This window comes from Camelus dromedarius, chromosome 1 (assembly GCF_036321535.1).
Source record: "Camelus dromedarius isolate mCamDro1 chromosome 1, mCamDro1.pat, whole genome shotgun sequence".
NCBI classification, from domain to species: Eukaryota; Metazoa; Chordata; class Mammalia; order Artiodactyla; family Camelidae; genus Camelus; species Camelus dromedarius.
This window is the reverse complement of record NC_087436.1, coordinates 86,739,227-86,754,229: the sequence shown is the minus strand read 5'-3', so window position 1 is coordinate 86,754,229 and position 15,003 is coordinate 86,739,227. Positions and strand designations below refer to the sequence as shown.

Sequence of the window (15,003 nt, the reverse complement as noted above, 5' to 3'; positions counted from 1 at the left end):
GTATGGAAAGTTAATGTTTGTTCCTTGCCTAAAATGCATATTCTTGATTGTCTTTAGTATAGTACAAATGCACGTTTGGACACCGTGCAGCTCCTTGGTGATGTGTCTTCGACAAACTGATTTTTGATAAACTTGTAAAATACATTGTCTTTGGTGGCAAGATTAGTAATACTCTGAAATGTAAATGTGTAGGGTTTCTTTTACAAAGATCTAGAAATTTTTAATACTTCTTAAGCTTTTTTTTAATAGAAGTAAAGTCTGATTTTTTAATTTATTTTTCATAAAAGACATATTTTGTTAAGTCATTCATTATAAGGTGATCTAACTTTGGATGTGCTTATAGGCCCATGGGACGTGCATGTGCACAGTGATTTGGCAAAGGACCTAGGTTAGTGCTTGTGATGATCACTTCAGATTTTCATAATACCGGTTTCTTTAAGAGTGGTTTGTTTGTTAATTTTATTTATTTATTTATGTATTTTTTTTGGTAGATGAAAATGAAGTTGAAAGGCCAGAAGAAGAAAATGCCAGGTTAGTGAAATTTCTTGATGATTGTGTGGTACTTGTACAATGGCTCTATCGCCAAATTGTCAGAATTATTTCATTATAGTCATTGGCTTGATTACATTTTGACTGAAGTGTTGGGAGACATTGCATCCTTTAGAGTGTATTCTATTTCAGGTCCAAATTTTATACCAAATCTGTTTATTTGGTAGTAGCCTAGGGAACAACAAGTTTTTGAAGTAAGGGTTTGAATATTTTTCTCTATTAAATAACTTTGTACTCTTAAGTGAGCTCAATAGTGGAGTATACAGGATATAACTTAGACTACTAGGAAAAAACTTTTAACTTAAACTTTTTAAAAATAGGTAATTCTTTGGGTAACTACTTTTACAACTTCTTAAATATTTTTGATGGTGTAATGTAGTTTGGTTATAACTTGAATGTTTTGTAGTTATTTAAAATTCAAAGTGGAAGTAATGAATTTGTTATAAGATTGATTGCCTCTGTTAGATTACTAGAGAAGTCTGAGTATAATTTACAGAGCATGTAGAGGGAGCCAGAAAGTTATTTTAAATTTCATAACAAGTCTTGCATATAAGTACATAGATATGCTGACATTACACTGAGCAGATGCTTTAGTGTCTTATAATGGGGAAGAGGTTTTTACAAAAAGGGCTTTTAAGGAATATTTGCGTTTATAAAGAGAAGGAAATACCACTTCACAACAACTAAGGTGGCTGTAGGCAGAAAGAGTGGTAGTAACAGGTGTTGAAGATAGGGAGAACTTGGGACCCTTACATACTGATGATAGGATTATAAAGTGGTGCAGCTACTGTGGAAAACAGTTTGATAGTTCCTCAAAAGTTTAAACATAGAGCTACCATATGATCCAGGAATTCTAGTCCTAGATATATTCCTTAGAGAAATTAAAACATACATCACACAAACACTTTATGTGAATGTACATAGCAGCATTATTCTTAATAGCCAAAAATTGGAAATAACCCAAGGGTCCATCAAATGATGAGTGGACACATTTAGAAAAGTAGTGTATCCATACAGTGAAATACTATTTGGCAGTTATAAAGAAATGAAGTACTGATACATGGTAGAACATGGGTGAATCTTGAAAACATTATACTAAGTGAAAGAAGCCAGTCATGAAGGACTCCATATTTTATTTCTAATTATATTAGATGTGCAGAATAGGTGAATACAGAAGGTAGTGATTGCCAGGACAGGAAAACGGAGAGCAACTACATATATATACTACATATATATAAGGTTTCTTTTTGGGATGATGAAAATGTTCTGGAAATTAGATAGTTGTGAGAGTTGCACTGTTCTGTGAACATACTTAAAAACTTTTCAGTTGTACACTTCAAATGAGTGGATTGTATGGTATATGAATTATGTTACAAAACTGTTATTTTAAAAAAAAGTGAATGGAGGGAAGAAGTGAGAAGTGAAGTAGAAATAGTTTAGGGGTTGTTGAAATTAGAGTTTTCTTCCTCACTTAAAAATATCCCCTATGTTGGAAGGGTTTTGTTTTTTTTTTTTTTTTTAGCATTGCTGTATCATCTGAAATCTTGTCATTTAGTTTTGAAATGTATATATCCAACCCCGTTCCTAATCCTTATCTCAGTTAACCATAGAGTTGGGATTTGTATAGTTTATAGTTACGAAAGTAGTTAAATATTTCTTCATATCCTGTTTAAGCCCAAGAAATTATAATAATAATACCCACATTTTTGTGAACTAACTTTTTTTCTATTTTGTTAATATTAGTTCTTGGCTATGGTTCTGAAAGCTTATTTTCTGATTAAACATTCCTTAATTTTAATTCCTCAATATACAGCTTGATTAAATTGATTGGAGAGGAACCCTTCTACTTTCCCCATCACTGACAAAATTCCTTTATTTCCTTTATATTCCTTATTAACACTTTATTTGGAAAGAAATTATTTCATCCAAAGGAAAAGGTGTACCCTTAAAATTTTATTTTTCTAGAAAAAGCCTATAATTTTGTGTTTCTAGCATTTTAATGGTAATACAGAATTAAAACTTTTAAAAGTCTATTAGGGGAGAGAGCTCTGCCAAACCTGTGTTCTAGTATCCAGTGTGGTACACACTGCATTGCCCTATTGAGCCAACTGCATACAATTAGAGTTTTCCCCAGCTTCTTTGTGACTGGCCCATTATTAAAACTGTTCTTAACCATTGCATTGCAGTGTCTCTAATTGTCATGTTTTATTTATCCAACTTTTGGATGACATACTACTGTTTTGTGGCATAAAAAGCAACTCAGCTTGTTCCTGAGAAATGTACTGAAGAGTTAGAGTTGCATATAGGTTTCTTGGGTAAAGCAGTAGAACAATGAAAATTTAAGAGAAAAGTTAGAATATACTGTAGTACTGTAATACTAGAAGTTGAATTTCATGGTTGATGGCCATATGCTTGCATCTCATGAGAATAAGAGTGATTATTGTTATAAATTTTGCTGCAACAGGGTGTTTGCCTGTTAAGTATTAACTGGCCTTAAAAAAGTAATTATAGTTTTAATGCATAGAAATTAGGTCTAGAGCTCCTAGTATCATGTTGAGAGGCAGCCTTATATGAAGATAAACAACAAAGAATATGTAGTCAGTAAGATTGATGAAATAGAAAACCAGGAAGAAGCATGTGTGTTAACTGAATACTGAAAGAGTTAATCTGGTAATACCACAAATCTGAGTTCCTTGAGCACCACTGAAAACGGGCAACTGTGTGTTACATAGCCTTTATCAGTTCCCAGAGTACCTGGATGTTCAGCAGTTTTAGGATAAGTAAAATTGATTAAGTGTGATGCATATTTTGAAAATGTAAAAAACCCAACACCCCACCATCAGATTGCACATTTGACATCATTAAATTGCGGAGGCAATTCCATTTTTCTTCGAGTGTTGAATATTCATGTTTTACATAAGGCATTAAGAATAGCGGAGTAAGACAAGCAGTTTCTACTGTCTTTTTTCTTATCGTCCATTGGAGATGGTAATTTCGGGAAACTGTATCAGACATAGCTTAAAAATGCTAGTGTGCTATGTCTGTACTTCAGAAAAGTAATAGACGTGTACTTGTTTTTGTTGTTTCTAGTGCTAATCCTCCATCTGGAGTTGAAGATGAAACTGCTGAAAACGGCGTACCTAAACCGGTAACATAAGGCTTTGAGATCTGGTTACTTCTCTATTTAAAATCCTTATCTATAGTTTCCCATTCGCTTAGAAAGAATACCAAAATTTAACATGACTTTCAATATTTTGCATGATCTGCCCCCTCCCCCTTTATACTTCCTGTGTCATCTGGTGCCATCAAAAAAGCATAACCATGAGAAGAAATAGTGGGAGGAGACTTCAGATGAAGTAGAGTATGTGCAAAGGCTTGATATTTATTACTTTAACTTTCAAGGAACCAAGTGGTTGTAGATCAACTAGATAGATCACAGTGAACCTGGTTTTCAAAGCAAACACCGAATCTTGCAACTTAAGTTTGATTGTCACGTTTTTTAGCATTTTTTTTTTATATATATAAGTGACGTCTGACCTCATACTGTTAAAAGTGATGTTTGGGTGTGAACAAATCATTGGTCCCCATGAGTATTTTAACAGTTTAGTCTTGTGAAAAGGAGGAAATTGTTACTCTGCAAACTTGAACTTGCATACAAAAAATTGTTTAGCCTAGGTGATCTACTTTTTAAATTTACTATTATGTGACTAAGCATAGAACAGCCTTTTAGAGCCAAAAGAAAATCTTCATAAATGGCCCTGCTTTTACTCAGAATCAAAGTATTCCCTCAGTCATTTGCATGCAGGACTTCTTTTACATGTAAATGAATGCCAGGAATAAGTAAGCTGCTTCTTAACTATTTGGTACTTTTAGCCATGACACTGTGACTCTTTAAGTTAATTGTTTTCCTCTTACCTTCATGTTCTTTTTGCTAAGAATGCCTCAAATACTTTTTAAAAAATAATTTATCTTCTAGATATTTTAGTACATTGCTTTAGATCTTTTTTTGCAAGAGAGAGTTATAAATAGCAGGGGGAAAAATGAGGTGTTATTTACAAAAAGATGTTGACTGAGAGAAGGTTTTACTTTACATTCCTATCCCTTTTTATCATGTAAAACATCAAAATTGTAAATGAGTTGAAATAGCTAGCAGCACTATAACTTTTTCCTATAAAACTAGCTCAAAAAATGCAAACTGATTACCTTTTCAGTTATTCATATTAGATGTTGAAATGGATTATTGAGTGTATTTTATGATTGTTTATATTGGTATAGAAAGTGACTGAGACTGAAGATGATAGTGATAGTGACAGTGATGATGATGAGGATGACGTTCATGTCACTATAGGAGACATTAAAACGGGAGCACCACAGTATGGGTAAGTTGTTTTTAAGTAACAATTGCGTGCTTAAATCAAAGGCAGTATGCCTCTGTCAGACAATTAGTGGTTGATTCCATTGTTTTTACATTCTTCCATCTTACCATGTTATGAAAGGACTTGTTAAAATTTCACCTAATGAGTTGCTAAGAGAGTAAGTAAAACTTCTCATCACAAGTGAAAAACATTTGTAACTGTGTGGTAATGGATGCTAACTAAACTTACGATAATCATTTTGCAATTTTTATATATATATATCAAATTATTGTTACACACCTAAAATTAGTACAGTGTTATATATATATTAGTTACATCTCATGAAAATATTTTTTCCTAAAGATAAATTAAGTGAAGTTACATGAAAGCAGCAGTTTTTTGATTCTTGAAATTGAAGTGTTTTTATAAGTGCATTGAGTACTCCAGATTCTTTGATTAAAATTAGAAGACCTTAAGTTGCTGTTTGCATGTATATTGTTTTTACAGTTTATTACTTACCCAAATCTGAGTTTAGGTTTTAAATTTTCTGTCCAATAAAAACAATAGTGAAAGTATTTCTTTTTGCTTTTCATGGTGTATTTTTCAGGTTGCTAATTATTCTGCAGGCTATTTAGGCCAATATGTTGTCTCAAGGTTTACAGTCAGTAAAGCTGGATCTAGTAAATGGACTGTCATTGACTCATTGAGCACATAAGAATTTTACAGAAAGATTGGAAGGGCATAAAGTACAGATTGTGACTTTTTTTTTTTATGGTGGTAGAATAAGAGTTGACACTATGTTTTTCAGATTGGATGTGTAATGTGGTACTTGTGCATTGGGCACATAAAATAAACCCTTCTTTAATTGCACTGTGGTTCATTAAACAGTCTTATCTGGAATGAATATATACATAAATATTTTTGAATATCTTATTTCTTCAGTAGATCCATTTTTTTCAAAAGTTATTTCAGGAAGCTTAAAAGTAATTCAGTTGTCATCATCAGTTTTGCATTATAATAATGACTGCTTATGTAATTTTAAGACTAGCAGCATTTTAGGGAGCAGGATTGAAAAGACTAAATTATTCGTGTTAGGATAACTCTTGATGTTCTCCTCATCCCCACTTAAAGTAAATAATTAGTGTTGACCTTATGACACTAGTAAACCTTTACACTAATAGGCCTTTACCATCTGCATTATGCAGAAGGAATATTTTAACGTAATACTATAATAATCATTGCATATTTAGTAAATATTCTGTAAAATTATTTGTATTTGCAAGTATAGAACAATTAAAGCAAATGGTGATTTTTTTTTTTATTAATGAGACCAAATTTTGATTAGACTTGAATGCAAATATTAAATACACATGGACTCCTGTAGTACTTTATCTGAACTTTATTTCTTATAGCAGTTTCCAGTTTCATGATTTGAGGCTATGTTTGCGCATGTTTATCACCTTTAGACTCTAAATTCTTTGTGTAGAAACCATGGTTTATGAATTTTTCTATTCCTTACATTACGTATAGTATTTAGTAAATATTTACTATATAGACTGCATGTTAAAAACACAGTTGTCTTTGAACATTTTTTCCTCAACATTTGATTATGAAAATTTTCAGACATTAAAAAAGTTGAAAGATGTGATGTAAACATCCTTTTACTCATGACTTATCTTATATAATTTACATCTTGCTGTGTTTGCTTTATCATATATATACGTCTCTGCCCACTTATTATAACTTTTTTGTGTGTGTTTGTTTCTGTATACATTCAGAGTAAGTTAAAGATCTTTCTGAGGAGTATAAAGCATATTTAACATTGATATCCATTGAAAACTAAAAGCCAGGGAAAAAACAAAGTTGATGAATTTTTTGTGTGTGTGTATGCACTGCATTTTCAGAAACAAATTTAAAGAACAAATTATTTTTAAGTAGCAATACTAAAGTGGTTTACTGTTGGCTGTTGGAAAGTAAAAATTAGCATTTTTTTAGATAATATACAGAGTTTTGTTACAGAGTTTATTTTATAAGTAAGGTGTGAAGAAAAGGAAATCTTAGGATAGGAGTAATTTACCTTGTATAATGGAGTGGTTTCTCAGCTATATCTTTGAAATTCATCCACTAATCTCTACACACAATTAATATGAGGGCTTGGTGACTTTGAAAAAGAAAGATAATGTTTTAAAAAGGCAGAACGGGGAAGGGAAAGTAGCTGGTTGGGAAGCAAAGAAGTTCACTTAATGAACTGTAGTAAGTCTTTTATAAATACTGTTTTGATTTATTCTCTAACAGTGCCATAGAGGATCATTTAGAAACAGATCTTGGCTTCAGTACTTTGACTCTCAAACAGCTAGGACTTTTGTACATTATGTGTAGATATGTCAAAGTGCTTTTGCTGTGCTGAATTTAGGTTGTTGAAATGTAAATATCATGGGGCAGGAACCATATTTGTCCAGCGCCTCATTCTCCTTAGCTTAGAACTGTATGTGATGTGTTGTTGGTGCTCAAGCATTTATTATAGTCAATGAGATGATTAAACATTTCAAGTTGGTGATGGTAGTAATACTTGACAGTAAGAGTTTATTTATGGGCTACTTCATACTTTCTGCATGTATAGTAGTGGAGCTTTCTTTATACAATTATTGGAATATTTTATTGAATTTATCTTTTTTTTTTTAAGCAGAATAACCTAGGTCTCATAAGTTTAGTACATTGGAGACAAAGGATGGAAATTATTAGGTAGATCAAAGCAGTGCGTTTTCACAAGTCCAGTTGAGTGACTGGGAGGTGAGGAAATGAAAATAAGGCCTATAAGCTATTTTACCCTTCCCAGTCAAATTTCTGGGAAGTTTGTTACAGTGGGATATTGAGTTACTAGTGGGTAGGTTTATCAGACTTTTAAAAAATATTTGTTTTTATCTTTTATTTAGCAAGTGACAGACTTTTTAAATTAGTTTAAAAGATTTTCTAAAATATTTGGGTGTTAGTCTATCCAGTTAATATGTGAATGTATAATTTATTTGTACATATTGACTGTTTTTGTTTACTTTAAATGTCTCAGGATAATTTTTATTATTTTGCTTTTAGGAGTTATGGTACAGCACCTGTAAATCTTAACATCAAAACAGGAGGAAGAGTTTATGGAACCACAGGTAAAATTTATATTGTTGCATCAGTAGGAAGTAAGGCATATATCTGAATAGGTCATGTGTGGATTGTAATAGATAGCTATGACAGCTTAATTAAAAAGAGCAGTTTTTGACCATATGTCATAGAGTGGGCATACTTTTCTGTTAGGCTAGATAATAAATATTTTAGACTGTGTGGGCCACATTGGGTTCCTGTCATGTGTGTGTGTGTGTTTTTGTTTTGTTTGTTTGTTCTACAACCCTTTAAAAAGGTAAAAATCTTTCTTAGCTTATAGGCTTTACAAAAACAATGATTTAAAACATGGAAGATAACAACTTCTTGTTGGTATAGAAACTCACTATTATAAGTCAACAAGTCCCTAATCTCTCTATTCATTTTATCTTATAGCTACTCCATAAACTTTGACCTCACTTTTTATTTATGCTTTGTTTGAAATCTTTGCCATATTTAGTGTTAGCAAGAGTAAAAAGATGTCAATGATTTCTGTTTGTGATGTCTCTCAGCTTCTTACTATGTAGTTCCTTCACCATTCTGTAATTTTCTAAAGTAGGAACGAAAGTCAAAGGGGTAGATCTTGATGCACCTGGAAGCATTAATGGAGTTCCCCTTTTGGAGGTAGATTTGGATTCTTTTGAAGATAAACCATGGCGTAAACCTGGTAAGATTATTGTGGATCATGTCAGTTTCAAAAGACTTGTAATATATAAACAGTCATTAGAAAAGCTTTTTTCTAGCATCAGTTTAGCATATTATTTTTTAAATGTAATTCCCATTGCTTTAAGCACTTGATGAGTAATAATGACCTGTATTATTAAAGCTTATGGGTGGTCTAGCATTATATAAAAGTAGACTTTGCATATTGTTTTATTATGGTGCCATTTCTAAAGGAAATAATTTTGATCGAAAACTTTTATAGTCCTGTTGCTTTATGGTGGTAATTGGGAGAAATGGTAAAGTTAGAAGGGGTGATTAGACTGATAGAACTGTAAATTTATATTTCATAGTTTATTGTATTTTATATGCTGCATGAAAATAGAATTGAAATCTTTATACACTGAAAGTGTGTTTTAATTTTAGGTGCTGATCTTTCTGATTATTTTAATTATGGGTTTAATGAAGATACCTGGAAAGCGTACTGTGAAAAGCAAAAGAGGATACGAATGGGACTTGAAGTTATACCAGTTACCTCTACTACAAATAAAATTACGGTAATTAGTAAATATTCCAAAAAAATCCCAGCCTTTTCTACTGTCCCAATTTTACTCCCTAAATAAATCAGTTTTTCCCTATAAAGGTGGTTAAATGCTATATGATAGTTTAAAAATTTCATTTTACCATGTTTGTTTTTTTCCCTTCCTTCCCTTTCAGAGTTTCATATTAATGATTATCTGATGTTTTTAGTTTCAAGTTGCAGACTAGCCACAGCTAGTTTGTCTTTATGTGGCCTGTCAATTAAACGTTATGTGGTATCTTAATGGGGAATATGTTATTTAACTTAGGCCGAAGACTGTACTATGGAAGTTACACCAGGTGCAGAGATCCAAGATGGCAGATTCAATCTTTTTAAGGTGAATTTTAGTAAATTATCCTTGGTTGCTCTCATTTTTTGTTCTTGAGTCTGCTCCCATACCACTACTCAAGGGACAAGATTAAAGTGGAAATAGCTACCTTTTTTCCAAACCTTCAGCTTTCTGGTGACTTACAAATTTGCTGATTGTTGTTTTATCTCCACTTTTGCAAGCATGTGAATTATAGTATATTATACTAACAAATGCCAAGTAAAGCTATTCTTGCTATATGTTGTGATTTTATTTTGAGTCACAGTGTATGTTTGTTTGTAGGATATAAAAGTTGATGCCAACAGGCTAAGCATTCATTGTAGACCCTGCTATAATCTTTACCAGAACTGGAGAGTTGTTTTTCCTAATTTTCTGTTTAAAATTGGTAAGGTAGATGGTGTACTGCTTATTATCTGTATGACACTAAAATCATTGGTGTAATGTCTCTTGTAGTTGAAGGTATCTCAAGAATTGTAGGCATTCTTTGAGAGTTGCCAAGAAAGCCTCAACAGATTTGGATAAAGCTATTGATTTTTTAAATTAATGTTTAAAAGGAGTAGATTTCATGAGGGCCTTGCAGGTTGGTTCTACTGCTTGGGTATCGAGTCTGACTTCTGATTTCTCCATTCCATATGATCAGTTCAAAGAATAATAGTATATTTTCATACTTGCTTAGTACATGGCAACCTACAAACTTTTCTTAAATCCTGATTGTATGCTCTTCTTCCTTTACCTTAATTCTTAATTCTTGTATTGAACGACAATGGGATAAAGACTGGGAGTGACTTTTAGATTGGGTTATATACTCAGGGAACTTTTATGGGCAGGAACTTTTCTGTGTCCCTTTGGGGCTACAGCCCTGTCCACCAAAATACTGCCTTATGCAATGCATGTGCTATATCCGCAGATGTAACTGCTCTGCTGGACACAGTTCTGTATAGAGAACTTAATTTTAATTTACATCCTACTTGGGTAAGTATTTGGTTCTTGTTCTGCTATAAATATTTTGAAAATATGTGATGATGTCTATCTTATTTTAAATAGTCATTAGGTTCTTTTTGGTGATAAGTACTTACTTGGGCATTCAATATATTGTTTTCACTACTGAAGTGAGTAGATAGAAAAGTTATCTTGATGTTGAAATTGTTTGCAGTGGTGCTTTTTATTTTCTTCTAACAAAAATGAGAACTGCCTTTTTAAACTACCAGTTTCTCTACACTTTGTCTTTTTGAAGTAAACTTCTAAAACTAAAAAATAAAAAGATACTTCTATGGTCTGGTCTTTTGTTAAAGGTAGTCATTGTGAATGAGGTTTTCATATACATATAGTCTGTAGAAAAATTATTTTGAAGTTTCTTTTGGTTATGTGAGAGGTCTTTGTTCCATGCTGATTCATTTGCTTCTGAATGAATAAGGACTTGAATTTGATGGGTGTAGTCTCATGGTTTTTTTTTGTTTTGTTTTGTTTTGTTTTGTCTTAATAATGTGCCTAGATATTACTCATCTGTTGGAAATACTGATTTGGGAATAGGGTGTGTATTTCAATAATGTGTATGGCTCACATTTTTTCTTTATGTATATTGTGGTCTGTAGGATATATTTTATTGATAGTACTCAAAATCTGCAACTAATGGTAAGGTGGGAGCTTGATTTACATTGAGTTTCAGAAATGTTTCTGTCACCTTAAATAAATTTAAGAATTATCCTTGTTCAGATTTCTGTGGGACGATTATTCTTTGAAAAAGTATTAGTTGTCCTTTACTATCCATTCTGTAACTATGGAGAATACCAGAAAAATTATAAAAATGTAATTGGTATCCCAAATATGCAGTGGTAAATTTCTTAGGTATTAAGTGCCAAAATGTGTATTTTAGACAAAAATGCTATAGAAATTGGAGAAATGAGAGTTGATTACTGTGGGATTAGAAATTATATTGGTGCTGTGTATAGATTTTTTCTATTTTTTTTTTAAGTTTAAAGTGGGATACAATAGTAGGGAAGCATATGCTGTTTTAATCAGAACCTTGAGAGTGTGGAGAAGAGAGAAAAAAAAGTGGTACAGATTAAGGAAATGGCTTGGGCAGAGAAATTTGTTTTAATTGAGTAGAAGTAGATTAGAGGATTATTTAAGAAATCACCCTTACTGGATCAGAGAGTTCTTTTTGGAGAAAAATAGAAGACATGGTTTTTTAGGGTATGGTTTAATATTAGAAAGCTTAGAAACCAGAATGATGAGTTGGCGGAATTAGTTGGATCACTGCCTGTTAGTGATCAGGAGAGTGACTTATAAGTAACACTGTTCTGGTAGCAGTGTATGGTTTGGTTGGATGAAGTCCAAGCTCTTGTCCTCTTATCCACCATTTGAACTGTAATTACTAGGATTGATGAGAAAGAGATAGAAGGGGGAAAAAGAAACTTGCCCAACTTTCTTGATGTATCTGAGCATCTTCAGTGTGCCCAGCACTGTGCTAGATGCTGTAGTAAAGCAGAGTCTTCTGTATTCAGGGAGCTCCTAATCTGAGTGATGTGTACATGTGAGCTAATAACCATAATGTATTGTGACAAGTGTTATATGGGTGTATTGACAAAATTCAGAGGGGAGAGTGGGTTATCCTACATTGCAGAGTCCAGAAGGGTTTGACTAGGATGTGATAAGTGAAATATGTATGAGTTTTCATTAGCAGGAAAGAGAAGTATAGAACATTGTAGGCAGAGAGAGCAATGCGAACAAGAACAGATAGCATGAAAGAAGAGTTGGGGTGGATGAGAAATGGAGGAGAAAAGCCTGGAAATGGTAGAAATGGGGCCATGGTGAGAAAGACCTTAATCTTAAACTAGCCTGCAGGCATGTAGGCAGTAGGCAATAGAAAGCCATTTGAAAGTTCTTGGTAGGAGAATAGCATGAGCAAATCCAGTTTTTAGAAAAAGAACTAGCACCAGGATAAACTATAGAATGTAAGGGGAAAACAGGGAATCAGAGACCAGATAGGGAGCTGCTGGAGTACTGTAGGTGTGGAATGAATAAGAACCCAGACTTATATTGGTGAATGGACAAAAGAACAGACTTAATAATTGTAAGTTATTTTCATATCTACTGTAAAGATATTTTTTCATCCTTAGTCAAGTGAGAGATAAGCTACCCATCAGCATCTTTAACTATTTTTACTTTTTAGTAAGTACATTTTCAAACATACTAGCAAGTAGATAGAATAGTACAAATGAACCCCTATGTGTTTATTATAGTGCCTCAGTGATTTATCGACATTTTAACATGATTTGGGGTGAGGGCAAAAGAAGAGTGACTAGTGAGGATGGGTGATGTGTATATAAGAAAAATTGACCACAACCTTCTCTTAAAATGTTATGTCTATGTGTGCACACAGGCATAGATGATTTTTTTCCTTTGGATGTGTGAGCTTTGTCACCAGTGTTGTGAATTTCGTAAGCCTATGTCTTGATGTGTTATCATCTGTTGTAGCAAGCATTCATTTGTACCTTCTTAATCTAAAAGTACATAGCCTTCATTTTGGAGATAATTTCTTCTATCACTTTTAAACTTTTTTCTCTGCTTTTTTCTGTCTTTTTGGACCTCTTATTCAAAAATTGGACCTCCTTCTCCTGGTCCTTTAATTTTCTTAGATATTCTCTCATCCTGTATCTCTTTGCTTTCCATTATCTGGGCTGCTTCTTCAGCATTATAATGCTTCTCTTCACTTTTTAACTGTAGCATCCTATTCTTATTTATGCATGCAATGATGCGATGTTATCTTCTCCCTCTTGTCTCTCAAAAGATCTTAATGGTAGGGTGTTTGTTTGTGTTAGGTTTTCTTTTTGTGCATTGTCTATTTTCTCCAAGTTGATTTTTTAAGTTTGTTATTTTTGGCTTCTGACTTTGACTGTTCTCAAATATTTGTTGATCCTTGGCCATTATTAACTCATGAGAGTATGGGCCACTGAAAAGATGGTTGGAAGCTCTGTGCTTGTGGGTAGAACTTGCTGATTGTAAGCTTTACTGTAGGGCAAAGCATTTTTCACAGTCCCTGATGTCATTATCTTTACATTGTTTTGCTTTTTGTTTCTTCCTTTTGTGATAATCTTGAGTTTTCAGAGAAGACAGTCTAGTATCCTGCCTAGAGGGCTTATATTTATATTGGCTGGCTGAAATGTTCTGGCAGCTAGTGTTGTCAATTCCTGAATCTTTGGAGATCTTGTGAAAATCAATACATCTTTGCTTTCTCATTTGTGACTTAGGTTTCAGATTCTTTTTGGCTAAGTCAGTTACTATTTTTTTTTTAATCTGCTTTTAAAGTTCTGTACTTTGTTGCTTTCCCAATCTTTTTGTCCTTGTAGATTGAAACAAAATTGTAATGAATGATTTATGTGATATTCTGCTTTTACTTTTTTCATCTTGACATGTGGTAAATGTTCTCCTAGGTTACTAAGGTTTTTTGATAAGTAACACTTTATAAATAGTTCATAATCCATTATTTGGGTGTTTCACAATTTCTTTTTAGATGTTTTGTAATGTTAAACTTTTGTAAATAATGCAATGAAGGGCAATTGAAAGGAAGTTTACAAAATAATTTAAATTTTGGCATAATTTGTGTAACTATTTAGTTTCTAAAGGTTACAAACTTCAGTTAATTTTTCTTTGGATATGTAAGCTCTGACATGAATATGCTATTATGTTCTGGTTAAACAGATTTTGAGTCTATAATGCTGAGTATAATATCAGAAGACAAACAAGGTGATAATAAAAATGCAAGTTGATTAGAAGGGTTGCTAAAATGGTGAAGATTTTCAGAAGTGTTTAATATAATAAGTATATTTTGAAGAAATTAATAAGAAAAGAAAATAAGTTAGAAACATAAGCCATTTTTACATGTTTAAAAATATACCATGTCTTCCTGATACCTTTTCTCACTTTTTCACCTATTGTAAATACTCTTTAATTTATGCTCTTTCCCTCACTTCTTAGTCCCTTCCATTTCTTTCCAACCTTTCTCCCTCCTTCGCAGTTTTTAATTGAGCATTGACTATGTCAGGAAATGTCTTAGGTTTGGATGGAGAGGGGAGGTAAGCATTAAAGACATAGACTCAGTGGTCTTAGAGTTTATATGACTTAATGTGAAAGTTAAGTAGTGATTAGATAATCATGCCAAAAATTGTATAGTTATAAACTCCATGTCCTATGAAAGTCTTTAAAGAAGTGACATTTAAGCTGAGTCCCAAAGCCAGTCAAATAGCAGATCTATTCGAGCACTTATTGCATGCCACACAATGTTTTTAGTCACTTAGGATACAGGTTTGAACTGGATGCCGTCTGTGTCTTCAGAGATTCTGTGTTGTAGTAGCAGCACGCAGACAATAAACATTAAACAAATAACT

General features: G+C 32.7%; 1 protein-coding gene across 31 annotated transcripts in view; it reads left to right on the top strand.

Annotated features, from left to right (window-relative positions):
• FIP1L1 (factor interacting with PAPOLA and CPSF1) overlaps positions 1–15,003 on the top strand; it is a 68,575-nt gene that overhangs the window by 1,086 nt on the left and 52,486 nt on the right. For 6 of the 31 annotated variants that reach the window (XM_064486688.1, XM_064486684.1, XM_064486619.1 and 3 more), the window contains exons 2-8: positions 492–531; positions 3,640–3,697; positions 4,825–4,928; positions 7,995–8,059; positions 8,608–8,715; positions 9,135–9,265; positions 9,557–9,625. In XM_064486688.1, the coding sequence (XP_064342758.1) occupies positions 492–531; positions 3,640–3,697; positions 4,825–4,928; positions 7,995–8,059; positions 8,608–8,715; positions 9,135–9,265; positions 9,557–9,625 (575 nt within the window). Of the gene's footprint in view, positions 1–343; positions 389–491; positions 532–3,639; positions 3,698–4,824; positions 4,929–7,994; positions 8,060–8,604; positions 8,716–9,134; positions 9,266–9,556; positions 9,626–15,003 lie in introns of all 31 variants that reach the window. The other 25 variants (XM_064486696.1, XM_064486677.1, XM_064486626.1 and 22 more) reach the window with 8 other exon arrangements.